Raw genomic sequence first — 25,356 nt, forward strand, 5'->3', positions numbered from 1 at the left:
GGAAGGTAAGCCAGGTCAGACTTGGTCAGTACGTGGATGGGAGACCGCCAAGGAAGTCCAGGGTTGCTACGCAGAGGCAGGCAATGGCAAACCACCTCTGAACATCTCTTGCCTTGAAAAACCCATAATGGGGTCGCCATAAGTTGGCTGCAGTTTAATAGCAAAAAAGAAAAGAAAAGACATGGAAAAATTCACCAGACATCCCCTTCTCTCAGCATGGAAATTACTGTCCAGGTTGTTCACAGCATGCAGCCATGAAAACTGATGGCATTCAAATGATGGCAGTTTGGGAAAGGTAAACTAGAAATAGGACTAGAACAGGTAAAGTGGATTTTTTGACCACCTGAAACTCAGCAAGAATCAACATTGCTTGTGAAATGTAAACTATGTAGTATGTAAGTGGCTCACAATGCCATCACTGATTTTGAGACAACCCCATTATGGGTTTCAAAGGCAAGAGGCGTTCAGAGGTGTGTTTCCCATTGCCTCCCTCTGCATAGCAACCCTGGACTTCCTTGGTGGTCTCCCATCCAAGTACTAGCCAGGCCTGACCCTGCTTGGCTTCCAAGATCTGATTGGGCTAGCCTGGGCCAGCCATGTCAGGGCATAGTTTATATCGTAATAGTTTATTAGGAAGCAGGAAACTGAGGAGGAAAACCTCTGCACTAAGTTTCAAAAGTATGGGAAAGAGAGATCCTACTTATATTTTGAAGGAAAATATGATGTCCTTGGCTATTTATACCCTCTGATATAATGAAGAAACAATCATTTGTGCAATTTTGTCCTCAGCCAGTTCACGTGCCATCGGCTCTGGACTTGCACAATACATGTTCTTGCACATGGGTCTAAGAACATAACATTTACTTCTAAAGATCTCTCTACTCATGTGCAAGGGCACCCAGTATGCATTGTGCAAGTTAAAAGCAGATGGCTTTTGGGGGCTGAAAACATGTTTTAAATATCCTTCTCCAGAGTCAATGTGTCATGACGAAGGGCTTTTGGACGGGAAGAGACGATAAACCGCATTGGTAATCTCTAATGCCACAATTGAATACAAGAAAGACAACCGTTTCTGTGGTTCAAGCGATGGACTGTTCCAGAGAGTTTCTGACTATCTCAGAAATACCTGAGATTTCCTGAGCATCTTTGATAGGAAAAAGGCAGGAGCGGCAGTCATCAGTGTACTTATAACAAATGAATAGTCTGAAATTTCTTTGTCTCTCTACTAGCTCTGAACCATAATGGAGACTCTGAGCATGGCAAACACGGGGTTTGCCCTTGACCTTTTCAAGCATGTGAGCCAGATTCATCATGACAAGAACATCTTATTTTCGCCTTGGAGTATTTCTTCTATCATGGCTGCTGTGTATCTTGGGGCCAGAGGCTGTACTGCAGAGCAGATCGCAGAGGTAAATTTGAACTCTTAATTTAATTGCTTTAAGAAATCGCTCAAGCTATTGTGCGTAACATCGCTACCTATGAGGGAGACTATAGAAAATTGTTCATCTGTGAGCAGAGAGCAGCAGTTCCTGGCATTTTTAATTCCCAAGAGTGAGGTGCGTGGCATCCCCTTCCCCCCCCCCCATTATAGGCAAATGGTGCTTGACTCTTAAAAGAGATTCCCCTGTTTTTTCAGTCAGCTCTGGGCAGGCTTTCTCTTTGCACCTATGGAGTAGCCCAACTAAGAGGGCTTCCTAGTCCTCCACTTTGCACAGTGCATCAGGCTTAGATAGGGTTGCCAACCTCCAGGTACTAGCTGGAAATCTCCTGCTATTACAACTGACCTCCAGCAGATAGAGATCAGTTCCCCTGGAGAAAATGGCCGCTTTGGCAATGGGCGTTGAAGTCCCTCCCCAAACCCCCCCTCCTCAGGCTCTGCCCCAAAAACCTCCTGCCGGTGGCGAAGGGGGACCTGGCAACCCTAGGCTTAGAGCAGGGATGGGGGACGTTCGGCCCGGGGGGCATATGCGGCCCCCAAGCACATTTTCAGTGGCCTTCGGGAGCTCCAGGGCCCAGCCGGGGAGGCCCAGCACAGCGCGGCCCTCCCCGAGGGTGTTCCTGGGGCCACGGTGCCCTTTGGACCTCCTCTCATCGACTGTTGGTTGGAGAGAGGAGGGGGAGGGGAGGGACGCTTCCCCCAAGGCTGCCCCCTACAGTCGCGGCATGCAGGAACGCTGCGGCACACTGCAAGCCCCTCTCGCCGCCTGTCAAGCAGCGAGGGGGGCGAGAGGCCGGTGGCTCCTGGCAGCGGAACAGGCACGCGGGAGCCGATTGGGCTTGGAGGGCCTTTTGTAAACTCGGGGTGGGGGGTGGGAGGGCGTGGAGGCTGGGGCCTGGTCGCCCGGTGCTGCATGTGCTGCCAAGTGCGTGAGTGTGTGTGTGTGTGTGTGTTAGGGGAGGCGGGGAGCCTAGGGCCCGGTGTGTGTGTGTGGGGGGAAGGCTTTTCTCTCTTCCTCTTTTTCAGTCACTCTTTCTCCTTTCTCCCTCTCTCTCCCTCGTCTCTTTCTTTGTCTGTCTCCTTCCGTCCTTTCCCCCCCCCTCCATTTCTCTGTTTTCCTTCCTTCCTCCCTTCCTTCCCTGAGGATCGGCTGCAGGCTGCGCCCCCCTGGCGCCTTGTTTGCTCGGGGGAGGGAGGTGGGGGTGTCCTCCAGGCCTTCTCTGCGTGGCTTCCCCTGTGGTTGCCAACCTCCAGGTGGTGGCTGGAGACCTAGCCTCTCCCCCCCCCCGCGCCAGGAGATCTACACCTGGTTATGGCCCCCGAACGATGATATAAATGAGCAAATGGCCCTTGGCAGGAAAAAGGTTCCCCACCCCTGGCTTAGAGGATGGGTCAGAAAGAAATTAAATGATATATGGGGATTTCCAGTGGAGGACCTACATTTTTGGGGCCCTGAAGCTTGAACTGTTATGGGGGACCCCTTCGCAACCAGCAACAACAGGGCAACATCCAACAAGGTCCAAAGGGCCTTGCTGCCCTTGCAAGGACCTCGAGGCCCAAATGGCGGAGAACAGGGTGATGGGGTGGAGTCCTTGAAAATGGGCCATACAGTGATCCCCTTCTCACCAGCAACAAGGTCTGGGTAACCACTGTTATCTTCTTCAGTGGGGTTGTTCTATGGCAGATCACCACAACGTTTTAATAAATTAACTACTGCAGCTCAGATTTTGATTAAAATTGCTGTACTGGGTTATCTCACATGTCCTATGGGAAGCAGTTAGGACACTTAGGGCTGTTTAGCTTGGAAAGAAGACGGCTAAGGGGAGACATGATAGAGGTCTATAAAAGTATGCATGGTGTGGAGAGCATGGACAGGGAGAAGCTTTTCTCCCTCTCCCATAATACTAGAACGCGGGGTCATCTGCTAAAGCTGGAGGGTGAGAGATTCAAAACAGATAAAAGGAAGGATTTTTTCACACAACGCGTAGTTAAATTGTGGAACTCCCTGCCCCAGGATGTGGTGATGGCTGCCAGCTTGGAGGGCTTTAAGAGGGGAGTGGACATATTCATGGAGGAGAGGAGTATTCATGGTTATTAGTTAGAATGGATACTGGTCATGCTGCATACCTATCCTCTCCAGGATCAGAGGAGCAGGCCTATTATCTTGTGTGCGGTGGAACACAGGCAGGACGGTGCTGCTGCAGTCGCCTTGTTTGGGGGCTTCCTGGAGGCACCTGGTTGGCCCCTGTGTGAACAGACTGCTGGACTTGATGGGCCTGGGTCTGATCCAGCAGGGCCTTTCTTGTGTTCTTATGTTCAATCACTGGTGTGAATAAAAAATGTTGTAGAAGCAAAACAATAGTTATATAAAAACTCAGCAGATGGCACTGGGGAGGATTGAAGATGCCATGAGGAAGAAAGACTCGGGTCAACCATTGTAAAGGCATTACCCTCAACATGACCCACATGAATACTTACGTTGAACTGTCTAAAAAGAATTCTACCACTAGAAATTCAGTAAATGAGAAATAATCCAGGTCTGCCTCTTCCAAAAAACTCAATTGAATAAGCGAAATATAAAAAAAATATGCTAGAAAACAGAAATATGGGAACTGAAGGACTAGTTGCTAGTTAACGAAACCTGTAGAAATATACACATAAAAATATCATCCATGCTAACTATGGACCAAGCACCCCTTGACCTATACATCTTTAACACTAAACACTAGCAAAGATATAATCAAAAACTTACCAAAAAAGAAGAAAAAGAAAATTTGGAGGAATGAAAGTCACACCAGCCAACATCAATGTGTGGGGGGAAAAGTACTGGTTCATTCTCTAAAAGTGTGCGGTTGTCCTCAGCAAGGGCCAGGGCTTTTTCGGCCCTGGCCCCAGCCTGATGGAAGGCTCTCCCAAGTAACATCCGGGCCCTATGGGGGACCTTCAGACGTTCTGCAGGGCCTGTAAAGCAGAGCTTTTCCACCAGGCCTGCGACGGAGGGCGGCCGCAGGTTGACATCCTCACTGGCCTCCCTCTCCTCTCCTCTCCCTCGGGGCTGCTGACAGGAGGATCTGGCTGCTTGGCCGTCTGAGGCAGCCCCTCCCCAGCCCTGCTCCCTAGGGGTGAACCCCCGCCCTTTCCAGGCAAGGCCTTTTCTTCCTTCTCCCCAGGCACCACTCCCTGACCCCTGATTGGCCCGAGCCTTCCCTCCAAATCCTCTTCCACCAATCACAAGGCCCAGAGGGTACCTGGGAGATGTAGGCCTGGTAACCTTAGGCCTAGGATCATGACACCCACCCTGAGCCCGGCTTTGACCGGGAATGAGGGCGGGCTACAAATTTAACTAATAAATGATAATAATAGGGAGGGATGAAGAGGTGAAAATCTGGTCTTTTGGTGTCAAAATGCACAAGCGAGACGAGGGCAGCCTGAATGGAGAATTCAGATGTCTTCTTATGGTTCCGGTTGGCTCTAGCCTAAGGGGGGCTGAGCTAGAGAATTACTAAGCCGTGCACCAACAAAGGATTTGAGGATCCAGCTGCCAAAATGTAGGCTATGAATAGATTCTGGCGAGCTCAGTGAGCCCCATGCAGCTGGGGGTTCAAGCACTGCAAGCCCCCGAGAAAATTTTGAAATTTGACCGATTACAGGGACATTTTGAGGCCATGTGAAATGGGTACTATTAGAGCATTTTCTAAAGTCAATATTAAGTGCTTCAACCCATTGGCTTATGATTCTGTCACTAAAAAACTCCATCAATTTTGTAGAGAAATTCACTCATTAAAAAAAAGTTGCTTCGGGGGCCCCTCCAGGATTGGGGGCCCTGAAGCTTAAGCTTCATTAGTTTCACAGTAGATCCACCTTTGGGGATTTCCTACTCTTGAGAGGTGTAGCGATTTGGATCCTGGTTTAAACCCTGGGTGTCAAACATAAGTCTCTTATCCAGCCCTCCTACACCGCAATCCCGATCTGGGTTGGTGAGGCCATTGCAGGCTTGCCAGCCAAGGCAACCACCTCCCCTAGTCCCAAGGAGTCTATTATTAAAGACTGATAAATAAAAGAAAATACTGTAAGAGTGTTATTGTTTTAAACATGTTTGTATTTTAAGTAAAAAATAAAGTAAAAATGAAATCATTAATTGACTTTGCTGGTCTCTTCTACAAAGTTTGTATCTCTGGTAACTGGCATTAAATTTTTTGGTAGCCATGGCCCAGTCCAACCGAGTGACATTTATGTCATATCTGGCCCTCGTAACAAATGAACTCGACACCCCTTTCTTGCAGCTCACTCCTGTGCTGGGGACCATCATTTGGAACACTGCTGCCAAGAAAAAGTGGACAGAAAGCTGAATACAAAAGTGCTGAAAATGTTCTTTTTATGATAAAACATGGATTTGAATAATATTTTTTTCTTTCCCAAGTTTTCTCACTGTTTTATTGTTATGCAATGTTTAATTTTTTCCATTAAGCAGTTAGGTTTGCATTCTGGTCAGCCCAAGCCTAGAACATAATGTTTCTGTCCCATGTAGAAAAGCATTGAATTTCTTGTGCTGACACTCTGCCAGGGAAGAGAAAGGGGCCTGGATGAGGATGGCCTCTAAAGGGGCCTGGATGAGGATGACCTCGTAGGGTTGCCTCTTCACCACTGGCAGGAGGTTTTTGGGGCTGAGCCTGAGGAGGGAAGGGTTTGGGGAAGGGAAGGGACTTCAATGCTATAGAGTGCAATTGCCAAAGTGGCCATTTTCTCCAGGTGATCTGATCTCTATCGGCTGGAGATCAGTTGTAATAGCAGGAGATCTCCTAGTAGTACCTGGAGGTTGGCAACCCTAACACCCCCCTTCATATGTCCCATTGCAATGTTTTGTGTCCCTCCACCTTCTCATACTTGAAATATATAGTGGTTTGAAATTTTCACACCCACTTTTGTTTATTGTGTGGAGGCCAAACTAGTACTTTAAAACTGTTTATGCTACTAAATGATATACCTAAGTCTAAAATACCACATAAATAGTTCCCCACCTAGGATTGCCAACTTCCAGGTACTAGCTGGAGATCTCCTGGTATTACAACTGATCTCCAGCTGATAGAGACCAGTTCCCCTGGAGAAAATGGCTACTTCGGCAATTGGACTCTATGGCATTGAAGCCCCTCCCCTTCTCAAACCCCACCCTCTTCAGGCTCTGCCCCCAAAACCTCCCACCAGTGGTGAAGAGGGACCTGGAAACCCTATCCACACCTGTAAGGGAGCTTTGGACCTGTGTTTGTCAAACAGCCGCATATCTCTACCCTCCTCCACTATAATGGCAAACCTTTTTTTGGAGTGGAGGGGATTTCAAAAGCAGTTGGTGGGGTATATGTGGGGAGGGGGAATGTCTGTCACTCAAAAAAGCCAAAAAGCCCTTCTGGGTACATTCTTGAGCTACCTAAAGTAGTTCTTATTTTGTTCCAGCCATTATTTAGAATCCTCTGTTTCTGAAACTCCCCGGTCAGTTTGCAAAGGTCCTTCAAACAACCAGCTTTATAAAAAGCCGGATGTTACCTTATTCTGGCCTGGAGAAACCTTGACTTCATTAAGCAAGTCAGTAGCAAACAAAAGAAGAAGAAGAAATCAGGTGAGGGTGATTCTTTATATCTAGGTCTCTACAAACCTACCTTTGTTTCAGCAGGGTTGGGATATCCTCTTGTTTTCCAGAAAAAAGCAAGAATTGCTGCCATTGTGAACATTTCTTGAGTCGAAGTGGAATTCTGGCCTCAATGGCTAAGCCAAGAAACTTATTGATAACAGAAGCAATTAGCATATTGAGTAGCCCAGACTAGCCTGGACTCATCAGAGCTTGGCTGCTATGCACGGTTGTCCATGGTTAGTACTTAGTACAGCAACCCTAATCTTGCCTGGTCTCCCATTCGAGGGAAGTAATGGCAAACCACCTCTGCTCATCTCTTGCCTTAAAACCCCTTGAGGGTGTCACCATAAGTTGGTTGTGGATTGATGGCACTTATTATTATTACAGAAGCCATGACTGAAGTATAAGGCATAGTCCTTTAGCATGTGGTATCTGTTTGTGTTATCTCCATTTTTGATAGGTTGTGAGACCGGTTGACTTGATAAGCCCAACACATTTCCTTGTATCCATTCTAATTGCAGGTATTTCATTTTAACAAAGTTGAAAGAACAGGAGCCACTAGAACAATAACACGACGAGCATATTCCAAAATGGAGGAGCTTCTGAATAACCCCTGCATCTCTATCCAGAAGGTATATTTTCAAAAAAAATTGAATGTCTCTCCAGTGAATGCAAGCTTGCCTAGTTTTAAAACAGGTTTGAAAAAGCTGACATTGGTCTCTTATTCTCAGCTTTTAATCTGACTTTCTTACACTACATCTACATTTTCCAAAGAGCAAGACTAGGGTATGCCTTAATCTACACACAGTTTTTCCATTGACATAACGTAAGACGTAAACACTTCATGTAGAACAAGCAGGCTGGACAGACAAGCTCAGAGGATATAGTCATTGTGCTGTTGGGTGATGAGTTGCCCCGTTTTGGTTTTCAGTTGCAAACTTGTATATGATTGGTCCAGGGACATGGCTGTGTGCAGCCAGAGCTTCTGCCAGTAGATATACATTCAGAAGTCAGTCCTACAGATTTCAAGGGGTATTACTCCTGCAGTGCATGTATACAGGATTGCAAATTCTTGCATGGTCTGTCGGTCAACATTTCTTTGTTGATGATTGCCAATCTCTATCTGATCAATTCCAACATTTGGATAAAAGTCATGACACTAAAAGTACCCCTTCCCATTAAAAGAATGGGTGGATCACTAAAATCTTACAGCCAGTAAAAATAGGACATAAACAGCAGAAGCCAAGTACCACTGGTCATCCGCAGTTTTCAATAGATCTTAAGCACAACTATCAAGTTATGTCCTTATGAAATAAAATGGATTTAAGCACTTTTAATTTTCTGTTTCTAAGTTGAGTTCATCATGTGCTAAATAGTCATTGAGGACTACAGATCTGGACCTCTGGGTATGGGGTTTTTTGGCAGGGGGTGGAGTATGTTCCAAAGGTGTATTAGAAACGTCTGGTACAATCTACTCCCAAAGAAACCCTTATGGTGTCCTTATGATGTCAGGAGAATTGTTATCTCCACTTTGTTGCTGGAAATGGCAGGAAAGAGGTTTTCTCACAGGTATTTGTGTGGGGCCACAAAGCCACAATGCCTGCAGCTGGTTGTGCCTTGACCCTGTACTTGTTGACTACAAAATGATGACTACATAAACTAAGGAGGGGAAATAAGAGGAAAATATAGCATAAAACAAAATGCAATGAAGAGCATTTGTATACACATGGTCAACAATTACGATTTGATGTGAGTTGCAATAAACGCTGCATTTCTTTTTCTTTATTTAAGACATCGTTTGATATACCAAACAACATCCATTCAGAATTTCAGGTGCTTGGCCAAGAAATCAACCAGCCTTCTAAAAACATCATGCTAAGAAGCATCAATCAACTATATGGTGACAGATCAACACCTTTCAGAAATGTAAGCAGAGCTTTAATTTTATTGCTGAAAACAAAAGCCAAATCCATTTCAGATCGAGTTCTATGAGTTCACTAGAAATACATGCAATGGACTGGATAAAGGTGTTGGAATTCTGCTTCCTGTTGCTTTTGACCTCTGGTGTGTTGAAGCCATGTTGTCTTAAGTGTTAGCCCACCTGCCTAAAAAAGCATGGGCATTTGTCAAGAAAGAGTCTGATATCTCCAAGTAAGTACCTGATATCTCCAAGTAAGTTCATGCAAATGATTAATGAAGTCCTACATGACCTGTTGTTCAGAGGAGTCATTGTTTATTTAGATGACATTTTAATTTACACCAAAACGATGGAGGAACATGTAGCTCTGGTCAAGGAAGTCTTAGCGCGACTGCGTGCTCACAAGTTGTATGCCAAAGTGTCCAAGTGTGATTTCCATCAATCGTCTTTGACTTTCTTGGGTTACATTGTATCACATCAGGGGTTCGAAATGGATCCCGAGAACGTTCGGGCAGTTGTGGAGTGGGAGCCTCCTGCTACTCGTAAGCAGTTGCAACAGTTCCTCGGTTTTGCTAATTTCTATCAGAATTTCATTCCTCATTTCGCTCAAGTCGCCTTACCCCTCACCTCCTCCTTACGAACTAAAGGGAGGGCCCTGAAGCCGCTTTGCTGTCTGCTCGGCATCAGTGGACCCCTGAGTGTCAACAAGCGTTCGATACTCTCAAACAGTTGTTCACGTCTGAACCAGTGCTGCAACATCCGGACTGCGAAAAGCCTTTTGTTGTGCGGGTAGATGCCTCTGATGTTGCTATGGGGGGGGGGGGGCCTGATGCAAAAGGACAATAATGGGTGTTTGCAACCATGTGCCTATTTCTCCTAAAAGTTTTCACAGTCTGAACTCAATTGGGCCATTTGGGAAAACGATGCGGCATGGGAAAAAGATGAAACATGCTCTTATGATTTGGAGACATTTTCTGGAACGGGTTGAGGCGCCCTTTGAGGTCTTGACCGATCACAAAAATTTAGACGCCCTAAAAGGGTCAAGAAAGTTGTCCGCGAAGCAAGTTCGTTGGGCCCAATTCTTTGCTAAGTTTCGTTTCGTTTTAAAACATGTTGCAGGAAAGGACAATGCCTTAGCTGATGCGTTATCTCGCCTCCCTCAGTACCGGGGACAGAGTGACCGTCCTGTTGATTCTCTGTTCACCCTGGAGCAGCAGGGGGAGGTATCGGGATTGGCTGTAACTACCCGAGCTCAAAGCCGGGCTAAGGGTTCGACCATTTTTAGTGGACTTCCGGAAATGTTCCGGTTGAAATTGAGCGAAGCTTTGTGTCAGGAGGAAACCAAGCAGGTCCTCCCCCAAGCTCTCACTTGTCAAGGGGATTTCTGGTTGCATGGGGAACAGCTTTATGTACCCGAAGTTGTTCGGAAGGACGTCCTGGAAATGGTGCATGGGGCAAAAATGGCTGGACATTTTGGTTTTGTCAAATCTTTGCACCTGTTGCGTCGTCAGTTTTGGTGGCCGGGAATGAGGGCTGATGTGGATCTCTTTGTACGTAGCTGCCCCACCTACGCAACCTCTAAACGACTCATGGGGAAGCCCCCTGGGCTTCTCAAGCCTCTGGAAGTTCCGTCTGCTCCCTGGGAGGTGGTTGCCATGGACTTCATTACAGACCTGCCTCCCAGCTGGGGGAAGACTGTATGGTGGGTGGTAACGGACCTGTTTTCCAAGCAAGTGCATTTCGTTCCCTGTGCGGGATTGCCTTCTGCCCAGAAGTTGGCACGCATGTTTGTTACGCACGTGATGAAATTGCACGGGATCCCACGCAAGGTGGTCTCGAACAGGGGGTCCCAGTTCGTGGCGCAGTTTTGGAGGGCCTTCCTGAAACTGATGGGGGTGGAGCAGGGGTTGCCCTCAGCTTACCACCCGCAAACGGATAGTCAGACCGAACGGGTCAATGCTGTGATTAAATGCTATTTGCGCTGTTATGTGAATTACCATCAGGATGATTGGGTGGATTTGTTGCCTTTTGCTGAATATGCCTACAATAATGCTCCTCATTCGTCCACAGGGTTCAGTCCCTTTCGTGTGGTGTATGGCAGAGAGTTTGGATCTTTTGGGATCGCTTCCTTTTCCCCGGAGGGGGAGGGGGCAGTAGAAATCCAGGACTGGGTGCATGTGGTTCAAACCACCTGGCCCTGGCTCCAAAAGAATTTGGAACGAGCCAAATCCAAGTACAAGGAACAAGCCGATAAACATCATTCCCCTGGTGGGGTGTTTAAAGTAGGGGACCTGGTGTATTTGTCCACAAAGAATTTACGGTCCTTACGTCCCAGTAAAAAGCTCAGTGAGAAGTATATTGGTCCATACCGAGTCATCAGAGTGATCAATGAAGTGGCGGTTGAGCTTGAACTCCCCAAGACTCTTAGGGGAGTTCACCCAGTGTTTCATGTCAGTCTCCTAAAACTTTACACTGCAGCTCCCCATTTCCACCCGGTGCCCAGTCCTGAAGTGCCTACCATGGTGGGGGGGAGGTGCATTTGGAGGTCGCTAAGATTCTGGATTCAAAACTGAAGAGGGGAAAGTTATTCTATCTGGTTCGTTGGAAACATTTAGCACCTGCCCAGGATGAGTGGGTGGCAGCCCCCCATGTTGCGGCCCCTCACCTTGTGCGTGAGTTTCACTCCGCGTACCCTCAGAAGCCACGTCCTGCCACTGGTGTGGGAGGGGGGCCTTAAGGGGGGCAGAATGTCAGAGGTGTCCGTCCTGCCCAACAGCTTGTACAGGCCGGCCCCAGCTTGTACAGGCCTAGTTGCAGATATTGTCGAAGGCTTTCACGGTCAGAGTTCATTGGTTCTCGAAGGTTATCCGGGTTGTGTAACCGTGGTCTTGGTATTTTCTTTCCTGACGTTTCACCAGCAGCTGTGGCAGGCATCTTCAGAGGAGTAACACTGAAGGACAGTGTCCTTCAGTGTTACTCCTCTGAAGATGCCGGCCACAGCTGCTGGCGAAACGTCAGGAAAGAAAATACCAAGACCACGGTTACACAGCCCGGATAACCTACAAGAACTAGTTGCAAATGTTTACATATTTGTTGTGCTGGTCTCACCCTCGATTCCCCTCCGCCTCTCGCTGTAGCCTTGAGTGGCTAATGACCTGTGTCTTCCCACTCTCCCTTCGTCCTCCTTTCCTTCCCCCAGACGTTGTTATCAATTCCTTTCCCAGGCTTGTTAGAAAGTGCACCTGTGATGTAATCACGCTACCACGTTTTAACTAGGCTCTAGGGCTGTTGAATCGGTTCGGCCCTAACTGAAAAATAGCCGAATTTCCCCTGATTCGGTGGTTTTTAGTTCGGGAGGAACTGAACTCAAAAAATGGTGGGCAACCAGGGAGCCGAATTCAGCGAGTTCGGGAGTTCACGAATAAATCCAGCCAATTCAGGGCGTCAGTAAGTAGCATAACCGTCAGTAAGCAGCATTCTCCTCCCCCGGCCAATCGGTGGCCAAGCTGGGTCTTCTTCTGGCCAATCAGTCAGGATTGAGTACTGGAGGAATCAGCTGATGTGCAGCCCGGCCCGGGAGAGAGAGAGAGAGGGAAATCCTCGTGTGTGGGGGGGATGCTTGTGCACATTCGCTCCTTTCTGTGGCTGCAGGGGGCGTATTTTTTGGGGTACAGACCCTAAACTTTCAGCAGAGATTCAGACAAGCCTTCTTAAGAGACCACCCAAGTTTTGTAAACATTGGGTCAGGGGGTCCCGAGATATGGGCTCCCCCTTTTTTTCTTTCCATGGCTGCAGGGGGCGCATTTTTGGGGGTACAGACCCCAAACTTTCAGTGGAGCTTCAGATGAGCCTTCTTAAGATACCCCCCAAGTTTTGTAAACATTGGGTCAGGGGGTCTCAAGATATGGGCTCTACCCCTTTTCCCTTCCCCCCTTTTCCATTTCCGTGGCTGCAGGGGGCGCTTTTTTGGGGATACACCCCCCAAACTTTCAGCATAGCTTCAGACAATCCTTCTTAAGATACCACCTGTCGTGGTACAGGCGAGGAGCGAGGGCTGTAAGCGTAGTCTGGGGAACAGTCCAAGGTCATTCACAGTGAAGGCAGAGTCCGAGATATCAATACAGGCAAGGGAAGTCCAAAGCGTTAGTCAGAGCCAGTCCAAGAAGTCAGGATACCAGGAATCCAAAGGATAGCAGGTAAACAAGGCAGGTACTCAAGGAGGTTGGTGACAAGTTGCTTGCACAACAGCCTAACTGATGGCTTAAATCCCTTCCCCTGCTGCTGTAGCAGCCAGCTGATGCTGATGAGGCTGAGTTCACAGGTGGTGCTTCAGCCCTGCTCTTCCTCATCACTGCTACTGGGGAGGTTCCTGTGTAAAGCCTTCAGCCTAGCACTTTGCCGTCTCTGCTGCATTGCCAGACGGACCTGTTTTCTTCTCTGCTCCATTGGCCCTGGCGAGGCCTCTGGAGACACTGCATGTTGCAAGGTGTCAGGTCCAACTGGAGTCCTTGAGCTAGCTGGCTGCACACATGGTGAGTCATCTCCTGACCTTGGCTGATCCTCCACTCCGGAAGGCTGTAGGCCCTGTGGTTGTTCCTGTGGGACTTCTGCCTGAGGATGTCCCTCTTCGTCAGAGGAGGTCTCTGCAGGCTGACTCATGACACTACCCAAGTTTTGTAAAGATGGGTTCAGTGGGGGCAGAAATATCGGCTCCCCCCTTTTTTCTCTTTCCGTGGCTGCAGGGGGCGCATTTTTGGGGGTGCAGGTACCAAACTTTGAGCAGAGCTTCAGACAAGCCTTCTTAAGAGACCACCCAAGTTTTGTAACCATTGGGTCAGGGGGTCCCGAGATATGGGCTTTCCCCTTTCCCCTTTTCCCTATTGGGATGAATGGATCAGTATGCATCTCCAGAGCAAAACGTCCCGTGCCTAAATGGAATCGTCTTGGATTACCGAGTCCTACCCAGCCCCTCCTGATGGAACAGAAGACAGCCACAGTAAGACCCCTTTGGGGGCTTTAATCTATAATTTTTCTCCTCTGTGAGTGTGGGGGGGGGAAAGCAGAGTCTGTGTGTGTGGGGGTGGGAGCAGTTTCTGTGGGTGGGGGGAAGCCAAAGGGGGCTTTTGCCGGTTCTGCCTGGGGTGTGTGTTCCCCCTCGAGTCTCTCTCTCCCTGGTTTGAGGGGGGGTTTCAGTTGTGTGTCTTCAGGTTTTCCCTCATTCATAAGAGCGGTTAGGTCTATTTGGATGCTTGCTCAAAACTTGTTTTCAAATGGTGACTTAAAGAATGCATTTGGAGTCCCATGCAAAAGGGGAAATGCCACCCCTCCTGCTCATTATGCATAGCTAGCTGCCTCTGTCTCTTTCCATGGTTTGCAAACTCCCAGGTGTCAGGTGTTGCTTTGCACAGTTGCAAAGGTGTTGCTTACAAGGTTGTGTTGCTTTTCAGTCGTGTTGCTTTTCAGTCTGTTGCAATGCTTTGCAAACTTCTCAGCTGTTTGTCGGGGCTGGGAGCTTTGTGCGTGGGTGGCAAGCTCTGTTCAGAGATGCACATTAAGGGTGGGGGGACACCTTTCAGGGCCCATATCTCAGCCCCCCCTGACCCAATCTTTACAAAACTTGGGGGGGGGTCTTTCAAGAAGCGTCCTTTGAAGCTCCGCTGAAAGTTTGGGACCTCTACCCCCAAAAATGCCCCCCCAGAGCCACGGAAAGGTGCGGTTGTGTTTTTAATGGCTTTATTCGGCCGAATTTTTTCCCCGAACTTTGAATTCCTGCCGAATTTCACAGACCCGAAGCGGGGGAGTTCGGACTTCGGCATATCCCGAATCTAAATGGGCCAAATTCAGCCGAATCCGAACTATACCGAATTTTTTTTAATTCAACAGCCCTACTAGGCTCTGTAGTCTGGCTCGCTCATTAGCAACTTTTTATTCTGCAAGTTACCTGAGCTGCACCTGTTGCCTTTGCAATAAAGTTAACCTGCTTCTGACTTGGCTGTCTGAGCAAGTGGCTTTTTGGGAATTGCCCAGGTTGGCTGGAGAACCTCACAGTACCTTCATCAGGCCAACTATTGAAATGAAATAGCTTTGACCCCATCGTGAGTGCAAAGCAAGTAGTAGTATTCAAATCCCATTCATTCATTCATTGTGTGCATTAAATGTGGTCTGGAAGCAAGCAGATACAGAGCAGGCTCTTGGAGAACGGAACAGTCTGCGCCTGGATGCTGAGCGGCTCAGGGCCAGCCAGACTGGACATAAAAGACCCTTCTATTGGTGTTTGGGGGGGTCTCAAGTGCTGGTTTGCAGCCAAGGATGGCTTCCTTGAAGTCTGAGAAAGAGTGTGCATTTAACCCTTCCTCTAATGCCTCTTCCATTACTTAAAATTCTTCTCCAAAGCTACAATTGGCTCTTGCAGGGAAATGCACAGGTTCAGGGAGCAAGCATGTGTGTTCCTACAAGAGCCAATTACAGCATGAAATGGTATCATTTTAACAATTTCATTTGTTTTTCCTTTAAGGAATTCTTACGATCAGTCAAGAAATATTATAACATAGAACCGCAAACAGTAGATTTTCAAAAAGCTTCAGATGAAGTCAGAAAAGAGATCAATTCCTGGGTGGAACATCAGACAGAAGGTGAGCGCTTAAAATGGCTGTTCTGCCATTCTAAATAATCACCCTTCTCTAGTTTCTTTTCTTGCCTTTTAAAACATTGGTGTGTTCTGTGTTTGAACCATTGCTGTGAAAATTTATGCAACATTCAACCTCCTTTCTTGGAGATGACCTGAAATTTCAAAATAGCATCAAATGTAAAAAGGTGCCTTGTATGGAACTAGACCATTGGTCCGCTTAGCACAGAATTGTCTACTCCGGACAAGTGGCTTTTCTTCACCTGCTACCTGAGATTCTTTAACTGGAGACTGCAGAGACTTAACTTGGGACCTTCTGCATGCAAAGATTGTGCTCCATGAGGCACATCTTTACTGACAAGTGTTTATGAGATCCTTTGATCATGTTCTGTTGTGGGATGACCCTGATCTAGATGCCAAAAGGTGTGAAGTGGAGAAGAGAGCACTGAATTCCCACTATTCTGGTGAGCCCTGTTTGTGTAAAAACACACATTGGTATCACTGTGTGAAAAGAAAATCATGAGCACAATTCACCAGCTTAATTCAACAGGACTAGTTTAATGTCTATTGTTTCATAAGTTTATATTGCATATTGTGATGCTCTACGCAGCATCATCAATGTATTATGGCAGTTTATAAAATAACATAGCAAAAAAAGGGTCCCTTAAGGAATGAACAAAGCACAGACATAGGAGGAGGAATAAGCAAGTGTGAATGGGAATGGATACAACAAATGCGGCGAATCATATTTACTGTAGTGATACCATTTCTAGTTGTGTCATTCCCTTATATTTAACAATGTTAAGGAACTGGTAATTTGTTAGCTTTGCCTAAGATCAAATGACGATTCTCAACAAGGCTTAGAGATTGCTGTACAGGATGTTGCATTTACTGTTTATATTACAGTTGCATTAAGTACATGGGATGACATCCAAGATGATTAAGGGGCAGGAGGACCTTTCCAATGAGGAAAGGCGGAGGAGTCTGTGACTTTTTAGTTTAGAAAAAAAGACTACTAAGGGGGGCATGATAGAGGTTTATAACATTATGCATGAGGTAGAAAGAGTTGACAAAGAGAACTTTTTCTCCCTCTCCCAAAGTACTAGAACTTGGGGACATCCAATTAAGTTGATGGGAAGTAGATTCAGGATGGACAAAATGAAATACTTCTGCACACAGCAAGTGATTGAAATGTGGATTTCGCTGCTAGAGGATGTAGTGATGGCCATGGGCATAGACAGCTTTGAAAGGGGATTGGACAGATTCATGGAGGACAGGTCTGCCAGTGGCTACTAGCCATGGTGACTAAAGGGAACTTCCACATTCAGAGGCAGTAAGCCTCTGAATACCAATGCCAGAAGACAACATCAGGGGAAGGCCTCAACCTCTATTCCCTATGGTTGGTCCTCCAGGATAACTGGTTGGCCACTGTGTGAGACAGGATGCTGGACTAGATAGACTACTGGTCTGATTTAGCAGGGCTCTTCTTATATTCTTATGTACTCAAACTGTTCCTTCTTTCAGTAAGCTTCAGGTGTGGACGCAAAATATTATATTTATTGCATATTTACCAGTTTCGAGGAGAGAAGTGAAAACTGGGAGAGACTATGCAGATGTTCCCTTTGTGGCAGGGGAAAATGAGACCTTTAGGTAGCTGAGGGAAGTAAGTCTTTTGGGGAAGGAAGTATGAGGGAGATAGGACAAGACCACAAAGTAGGGCTGTTGAAAAAAATTCGGTAAAATTCAGATTCGGCAAAATTTGGCCCGTTTTAATTCGGGAAATGCCCATGTCCGAACTCCCTCGATTCAAATCTGTGCAATTCGGCATGAGATTCGGAGTTCGAGAATAAATTCGGCTGAATAAAGCCATTTAAAGTACATTCGCGGCTTTACGTGGCTCCAGGGGGGCATTTTGGGGGGTAGAGGTCCCAAACTTTCAGGGTAGCTTGAGGGGACCCTTCTTGCAAGAACCCCCAAGTTTTGTAAAGATTGGGTCAGGGGGTCCCGAGATATGGGGTCCCCCCATCTGCTCATTGGGATGAATGGGAGCAGGAGATCCTTAATGTGCATCTCTACAGAGGACCCCCCTTTGGCTCCCCCACACACACACACACAGTAGAAGCCAGTCCGTGGCTTCTAAGAGCTGATGTAACTACACCAAAAGTGAATCCAACAACGCTCAAAGCATGGGTAACGTATCTTTTCATTTCAACACAGCCAAAGTGCATCTCATAAGGCTACTAGTGTAAGTGCGACCCGAGCAAATTGCGTATCTTCAGGATTGATAGATTTCATGCTGCTGGATTCAAATCTTCCACAGCAACAATCACACTCGCAAAGAGGAGATCAAGCCCCCACCGGCACAGGCAACCTCCCCCCAAATCACACTGGCAAGGAGGAAATCAAACCCCCCAGCAGAACAGCCCTCCCCCCCAACCAGAAGACGCAAATTCCAAACGAAGGAGAAGTATGGCCCAGCCAGAGAGAGACTCACTGACATGGGATGCACTAAAACGAATGACAGGCTATCCCATTAGAAACAACAGAAGCGGCTGCACAGTCCATTGGAAACAATAGCAGCCAGCCAGAGAGAGACTCATTGACCCACAGTTAACTCCAGACGAAGTTGGCAACCGATGAAAACAGCAGAAAGCACAGTCCCACACAGAGGCAATCAAACCCACCCCACTTTGGCTTCCCCCCTCACACACACACACAGAATCTGCTTCCCCCACACACACACAGGAAAAAAAGTTAAAGATAAAAGTCCCCAAATGGGTCAAACTGTGGATGTCTTCTCTTCCAGCAGAAGCAGGTGGTCCGGAGGAGTAATCTATACTGATTCCAGCAAGCAGCAGCAGCTGCTCAGGATCTCTCACGACTCTCTGGCCATTTATGCACAGCAGGTTTTGCCTTGGATTTGCCGCTCTGTAGAGATGGCACATTAAGAATCGCCTGCTCCCATTCATCCCAATGGGCAGATGGGAGACCCCATATCTCGGGACCCCCTGACCCAGTCTTTACAAACCTTGGGGATTCTTGCAAGAAGGGTCCCCTCAAGCTACCCTGAAAGTTTGGGACCTCTACCTCCAAAAATGCCCCCCCCCGGAGCCACGGAATGCCTCCAATGTGCTTTAAGTGGCTTTATTCCTCTGGGCAATTTTGGGGAAGACCCAGCTTGGCCACTGATTGGCCACGGCAGAATGCTCCTTCGGGGCCACCAAATTTGTATAAATGTATTCAACATCTGCCTGAACTCATCGAGTTCGGCTCGTCGTTTTCCCGCCTTTTTTTACTTCGGTTCTATCTGAAGTAGAAACCGCCGAATCGGGGAAAATTCAGCTGTTTTTCAGTTTGGGACGAACCGAATCGACAGCCCTACCACAGAGTTCTTACAATTACATTTCTCAAAACTGATAATCTCTAAACCCATTGCTATTTTTTAAATAAATGAAATGAAAAACATCTGCAGAAGCATGATATCATTCCTTTCTCCCTTAAAAGGTAAAATAGAGAATCTGTTGAAAGAGGGATCCATAGATTCACTTACCCAACTGATTCTGGTGAACGCACTATACTTCAAAGGAAATTGGTCAAAGACATTTAACAAGGAAGCCACGACTGAACAGCCTTTCAGACTGAACAAGGTACAGAACTGCTTAACACTGAACTGACAAATGGCATTCAGATCCTTCTGATCCACCATAGACAATTAGCATGTCTGTGATGGTACAGAATGGACAGTTTTGCTAAGTGTGGTGTAAACAAGGTTCCTACCCCAATGTGCAGGCACAAGACAATATTTGGTTTCCCTTGAGATTTAATATTCATGCTTTGTTTGTCCTCTTACAGAGCACAAGTAAGGCAGTAAAGATGATGTTCCAGCACGGTAAATTTAACTGGAACTACGTCACACAAGTCCAGACTCATATTCTTGAACTTCCATATGTCAATAAAGACCTCAGCATGTTTATACTGCTCCCCGATGACATCAGTGACAACAGCACTGGCTTGGAAATGGTAAGGAAAAGAAAATTGTTTATGGAATGTGAATTTTGCTTTTGGTTTGCAGCTCAGGTATTCAATGGATTTTGCTATCTTCAAGTGTGGCAGAAGCAACTGGACTGCATGGAAAGACATATACAGATTTGTCTGTTTAAATTGAAACTTACCCTTGGTAATTTTTTACCAGTAAAAGATTTTCAGACACACATCAAATTATGTGATTCTGCAGGACTGGGGGCTAGCTATTACTGTCCCCATCTTTAAGAAAAGTAATAGAGCTGACCCTTCCAACTATAGGCCAATTAGCTTACTGAAAGTAATTAGTAAACTTTATACCAAACATATTTCCTCTTGGATTCCTACTGTATCCTCCTAGGAGGGCATTAGTATTTCTAAGTGTCAGTGTTTGACTTAGCAGCTGGATCTCATTCATCCAGTCAATCACGCTCTGGCCGTTCCCTGCTCTTCCCCAGTGCTCAAGCCAAATCAAGTAATAACTAAATATAAAATAAAGAGTGGAAACAAAAAAGTAGAAAAGAACCTACTCTTATCTTGAGCTAAGAGAGTAGCCAAAAAACCTTTGGAATCAGTAGGAAGTAATTCCAGCAAACCAAAATAATTATAATACAGTTAAAGCAACCAAAACGATCGTAGTTTAGTTAAAGAAGGAAAAGCCCCACAACAGGGACTCAAGGTCTCACAGATAGTATGTAAACTGCCCCCAAGGATATATAATTAAAATATAGAAGAATAAAATTTAAGAAAAGGAGAAAAAAGAGCCAAGAAAAGCAGCACCCCCGTCCCCAGCCTGCCGACGTAGTTAGCAGGCTAGGTTCAATGTTCCAAGGGTGCCTCTCGAAGTCGACACTTTTGAAGCAGAAATTAAGATAACAGTAGCAGAAGATTTAGAAATAATGGGGTAAACAGAAAGAGGAAGGGGGGAAAGAAAACAAAAGAAGACAAAGCTGGCTAAAAACGGTAGGAATTTAATACAAAGCTCAGGAGTTGCATCCAAACATCTTTCCTTAAAACTTTGTGAGTGGCTGGATCAGGAAGGCTACCTTGAGGAGGAGCAAGAAGGGCTTAGGCAGGGGAGGTCGACACTGGATCCACTGTTTAGTTTTGGATTATCTTGTCCAAAAACATGTGTGCTCTGCAAAAGGTTCACTGTTCACAGCGTTTGTTGATCTTAGAGCTGCCTTTGATACGGTGTTGAGTGTGTGATTATGGTTAAAAATGGGAAATGCAACAATAGACAAATGCCTTCTTTACCTGATTATAAAACTCTATGAAAACACATATTTTACGTATTAGATATAATCATGAAGGACGATTGTCTAATCCCATATTTACACAGATGGGTGTGATCAAGGATGCCTCTTGGCTCCCTTCCTGTTTAACGTATATATTAATTCCCTCATAGAGTGCTTTCAGGAGATGGACATTCATGCACCCAAACTAATGGAAGGGGAAAACTTCCCATCTTAATGTACGCAGACGATGTGCTGCTCCTCTCCCAAACCAGAGTAGGGCTAAATAGAGCACTAAGTGCATTAGTCCAGCAATGCCAAAAGGAACAACTATCAATTTTACAAAAACAAAGATAGTACATCAATAACAAGTTTCATAAATTGTCTTGGTTAGTTGATGGGCACCGAACTGAAAAAGTTAGGTGCTTTAAGTACTTGGGAGTAGTGTTTCAATTCAATGGGAAACAAATGGGGCCCAAGTTCAAGCTGCGGTACATTCTGTGCAAAGAAGTTCCAACGCAATACTTAGGTTTTTTAGAACCCAAGGGGGAAGTTTTATTCCATCTGCTTTTAAGCTATACTCGGCTAAAACCTTACCCCAACTTATGTCCGGAGCATAATTAGGACCATATAGCAACTTCGTAATATTAGAAAGAGTCCAACCAAAAATTTTAAGGGCCCCATTTAATGCACCCAAATGTACTCCCAATGTGGTGCTGAGATGTGAGGCTGGTCTGCATAGAGTTGAAACTAAGGTTTGGATAAATGTTATCAATTATTGGCTAAAAATCCATTTAAATCCAACCAGACTAATTGCACAGTTTCTATCTGCAGCACCATATCCACTATGGTCCAATAGGATCATTAAAAATACCTAATACATTACATTTTATTCTGTCCTCATTATGCAGAGCCCAGAATGAAATTTCTTACAGAGCTTCTAAATGAACTAAACCTCTTTTCAGATTCAAGGAAGCTGCTCTTTTTCATCTCAGACACCGATCCAGTTGTCTCCTACTGAGTGTCACTCTTTGCCTTAGCAGCCAAGAAAATTTGGGCTAAAGCTGTATTTTATCAGGACATTTAATATATTTAATGATTTGCATTTTTTTGGTCAGGTTGTTTTAATGTTGTTATTTATGACTGGGTTTTATAGGCCAGATTGTAATGGCCTTCAGCCACAAGCAATTAACTTAACTGTACCATATAAATTGAAACTGTACCATACATCTACATTGTAGAAGTAACAGTCAAGAGTGGCTGACTTGGACCTGGGGGTAAGAAATACAAGTTCTGAGTTGAGTGGACTAGTGCCTGACTCAGATTCATTTGATAGAGCTGATTATCTTTTGTACTGACCATTATTCTGATTTCTTTCTCTCACTCTCTCTTGAAACAACCATAGCTAGAAAGAGAATTGACTTCTGAGACTTTATCCAAGTGGACGAGCCCAGAAGAAATGGAGGAAACTGCTGTACGGGTCTATCTTCCTAGGATCCAATTAGAAGACAGCTACGAGTTAAAGTCCTCTTTGAGCCGACTGGGGGTAACAGAGGCCTTCGATGCTGGCCATAGTGACTTCAGTGGGATGTCCGACAAAGACAATCTGGTTCTGTCTCAGGTTTTCCACAAGTGCTTTGTTGACATTAATGAAGAGGGCACCGAAGCCGCGGCGTCGAGTGCGGCCGGAGTATCCAGCCGAAGCCAAGGAGACGCAGTTTTGTTTGCTGCAGAACACCCTTTCCTCTTCTTCATCCGGCATAACAAGACCAAGAGCGTCCTCTTCTTGGGGAAGTTCTGCTCTCCCTAAACTATTGCAACTGCGTTAGCAACAGGGAAGGATCTTGCCTCAGTAGGAAGGCACCACAGGCACAGTTAACCACGATCTATCTCAATATTGGTCACCCTTTCCTGTGTATTTGAGGAACAGAAGAGTATATAGATAAGTGCGTGTGGTTGTTTTCAATATGTTCACCAGAAATCAACTTCCTGTTTTAAAAACAAACAAAACCCACACTGCATGGCCCAGAGTTTTTGCAGGGCCACATTTCCTGTTCTGCAGCTCTGTCAATTGTGATAGGTAGTGCAAATGTAAACTAGAGCATTCAGCAAAAAATAAATAAATAAATAAATAAATTTTTTAAAGATCAAAAAGTAGTCCAAGAAAATCAGTCAAGTTACCCCAGTGTGCTACAAGCCCTGTGTGCTGTGTCCAATGACAGAAATGTTGGATTATTACAGTTACATTGTGTGAATTTTTTGCTTCCTGTTTCAATAGACAAAATACTGCATGAAAGAACAAGGAATGCACAAGACATGCTCCCTTTTTTTGTAGATTTCTCATGAATTTTCAGAAATATAGAGTTTGGTTGCTTTATGTTTTATCTATGCTGGTTTATGTAATGCATAACCCAGGAGAATGTCCAAGTGCTAATTTGTAGTCAGACGTGTGTAGTTTTAGCTGGTATCCATTAGGACTATCCTGTGTTTATTAATGAATTTTGTATATTACTTTTATTCCTTTTGTAATTAATGTTTTCTTTATTTATATACTTGTCGTGGACTGTAATAATAAAGAACTTGAACTATGTTATGCATAATGTTGTCTTATGTATTTCACTGCTGCCTTGAAATTTAGTATAGCTTTGATGGTCTGAACAAGTTTTTAAATTGTACTACTTTTGTTACAAAGTTTTATTTATATTATTGCTTTAAATATTTTAAGTCTGCATGTCTTGGAATTTTGTTGAGAAGTAGTATACAAGTCAATCATGAAAATAAATAGGATCAGCCTGTACCTTGTCTGTGGGGTTTCTAGCCTTATTTATCCCCTCTTCAGGGGTTTACATGGTTTTCAGTACTGCATCTTGCTGCAAAAGCCAATATCCCAAGGAAAAACCTGTTGTCAACACTGAAACTTAGTAGAATGTGACAGCATTTTGAGGTAGGGTTACCAGGTCCCCCCCCCCCGGACACCAGCGGAGGATGGAGGGGTGGGGTTGCCACTTGGAGAATTGAGGGGTGGAGCCTATTGAGGACAGGGGGCCTCAGTGGGGTACAGTGCCATAGAGTTCATCCTCCAAAGCATCCCTTTTCTCCAGGGGAAATTATCTGAAGTCTGGAGATGAGCTGTATTTCTGGGGAATCCCCAGGCCGAACTTAAAAAAGGCGGGAAACAGGGGAGCCGCATTCTCCGACTTCGGGGGTTTGGCGAATAAATTTGGCAGATTCGTGGTTCCCCCCCGTGCCTTCACGGGGCTTCCATGAAGGCGCGTGGGGGGGGGGCCTTTAAACAGATCTGTTCCTCCCGGCCGGGAGGCACAAATCTATTCCACCACCCCTGCGCGCCTTCAGGGGAGCCCGGGAGGCTCAGTTCTGTTCCACCCCCTTTAAATAGATCTGCGTCTCCCGGCTGGGAGACACAGTTCTATTCCACCACCACCCCTGCGCGCCTTCAGGGGAGCCTTCAGGGAAGCCTCCTGAAGGCGCGCGGGGGGGGCGAATTTTTCCCCGAACTCTGGATCTAGCCTGATTTTCGGGGATCCAAAGCAGGGGAGTTCGGACTTCGGCACGGCCCGAAACAAAACAGGCCGAATTTTGCTGAATCTGAATTTTACTGTATTTGTTTTTCAACAGCCCTAATTGGATTACTCCTGAGTCCTGACTCCCAGTCCCTGCTCCTGATGGGAGAGAAGACATCCACAGTTTGACCCATTTGGGGGCTTTTCTCTATTAACTTTTTTCCTGTGTGTGTGTGTGTGTATGTGGGGAGGAGATTCTGTGGGGGGGAGCCAAAGGGATGGGTTTACCTGTTCTGCTGGGGGGTGGGCTTGATTGCCTCTGTGTGGGACTGTGCTTTCTGCTGTTTTCACCGGTTGCCAACTTCGTCTGGAGTTAACTTTGGGTCAGTGAGTCTCTCTCTGGCTGGCTCCTATTGTTTCCAATGGGCTGTGGAGCCGCTCCTGTTGTTTCTAATGGGCTAGCCTGTCATTCGTTTTAGTACATTTCATGTCAGTGAGTCTCTCTCTGGCTGGGCCGTTCTTCTCCTTCGTTTGGAATTTGCGTCTTCTGGTTCGGGGGGGCTATTCTGACGGTGGGGGGCTTGATTGCCTCTGTGGAGTGCGATTTTGGGGGTTACCTGTCCTGGGGGGGCTTGATCTCCTCTTTGCGAGTGTGATTGTTGCTGTGAAAGATTTGAATCCAGCAGCATGAAATCTATCAATACTTAAGTTACGCAATTGGCGCAGGTTGCACTTACGCTAGTAGCTTTATGAGATGCATTTTGGCTGTGTTGAAATGAAAAGATACGTTCCCCATGCTAGTTACGCTGTTTACTTACGCTTTGAGCGTTGTTGGATGCATTTTCAGCGTAGTTACGTCGGCTCTTAGAAGCAGTGGACTGGCTTCTACTGTGTGGGGGGGAGCCAAAGGGAGGTGACCTGTCCTGGTGGGTGGGGGGCTTGACCTCCTCTTTGCGAGTGTGATTGTTGTTGTTTT

General features: G+C 46.1%; 1 protein-coding gene across 2 annotated transcripts; it reads left to right on the plus strand.

Annotated features, from left to right (window-relative positions):
* The first annotated feature begins 1,241 nt into the window (after nt 1-1,241).
* Nucleotides 1,242-22,669, plus strand: LOC130482049 (leukocyte elastase inhibitor-like). 2 transcript variants are annotated; one of them, XM_056854859.1, is made up of 7 exons: nt 1,242-1,409; nt 7,583-7,692; nt 8,846-8,987; nt 15,494-15,611; nt 19,109-19,251; nt 19,457-19,624; nt 22,265-22,669. In XM_056854859.1, the coding sequence occupies exons 1-7, from the start codon at nt 1,242-1,244 to the stop codon at nt 22,667-22,669; spliced, it is 1,254 nt and encodes a 417-aa protein (XP_056710837.1). The 2 variants fall into 2 exon arrangements, with proteins under 2 accessions (XP_056710837.1, XP_056710838.1); XM_056854860.1 differs by lacking the exon at nt 1,242-1,409 and having other exon boundaries at nt 7,637-7,693; nt 8,853-8,987.
* The last annotated feature ends 2,687 nt before the right edge of the window (nt 22,670-25,356 follow it).

This window comes from Euleptes europaea, chromosome 8 (assembly GCF_029931775.1).
Source record: "Euleptes europaea isolate rEulEur1 chromosome 8, rEulEur1.hap1, whole genome shotgun sequence".
NCBI classification, from domain to species: Eukaryota; Metazoa; Chordata; class Lepidosauria; order Squamata; family Sphaerodactylidae; genus Euleptes; species Euleptes europaea.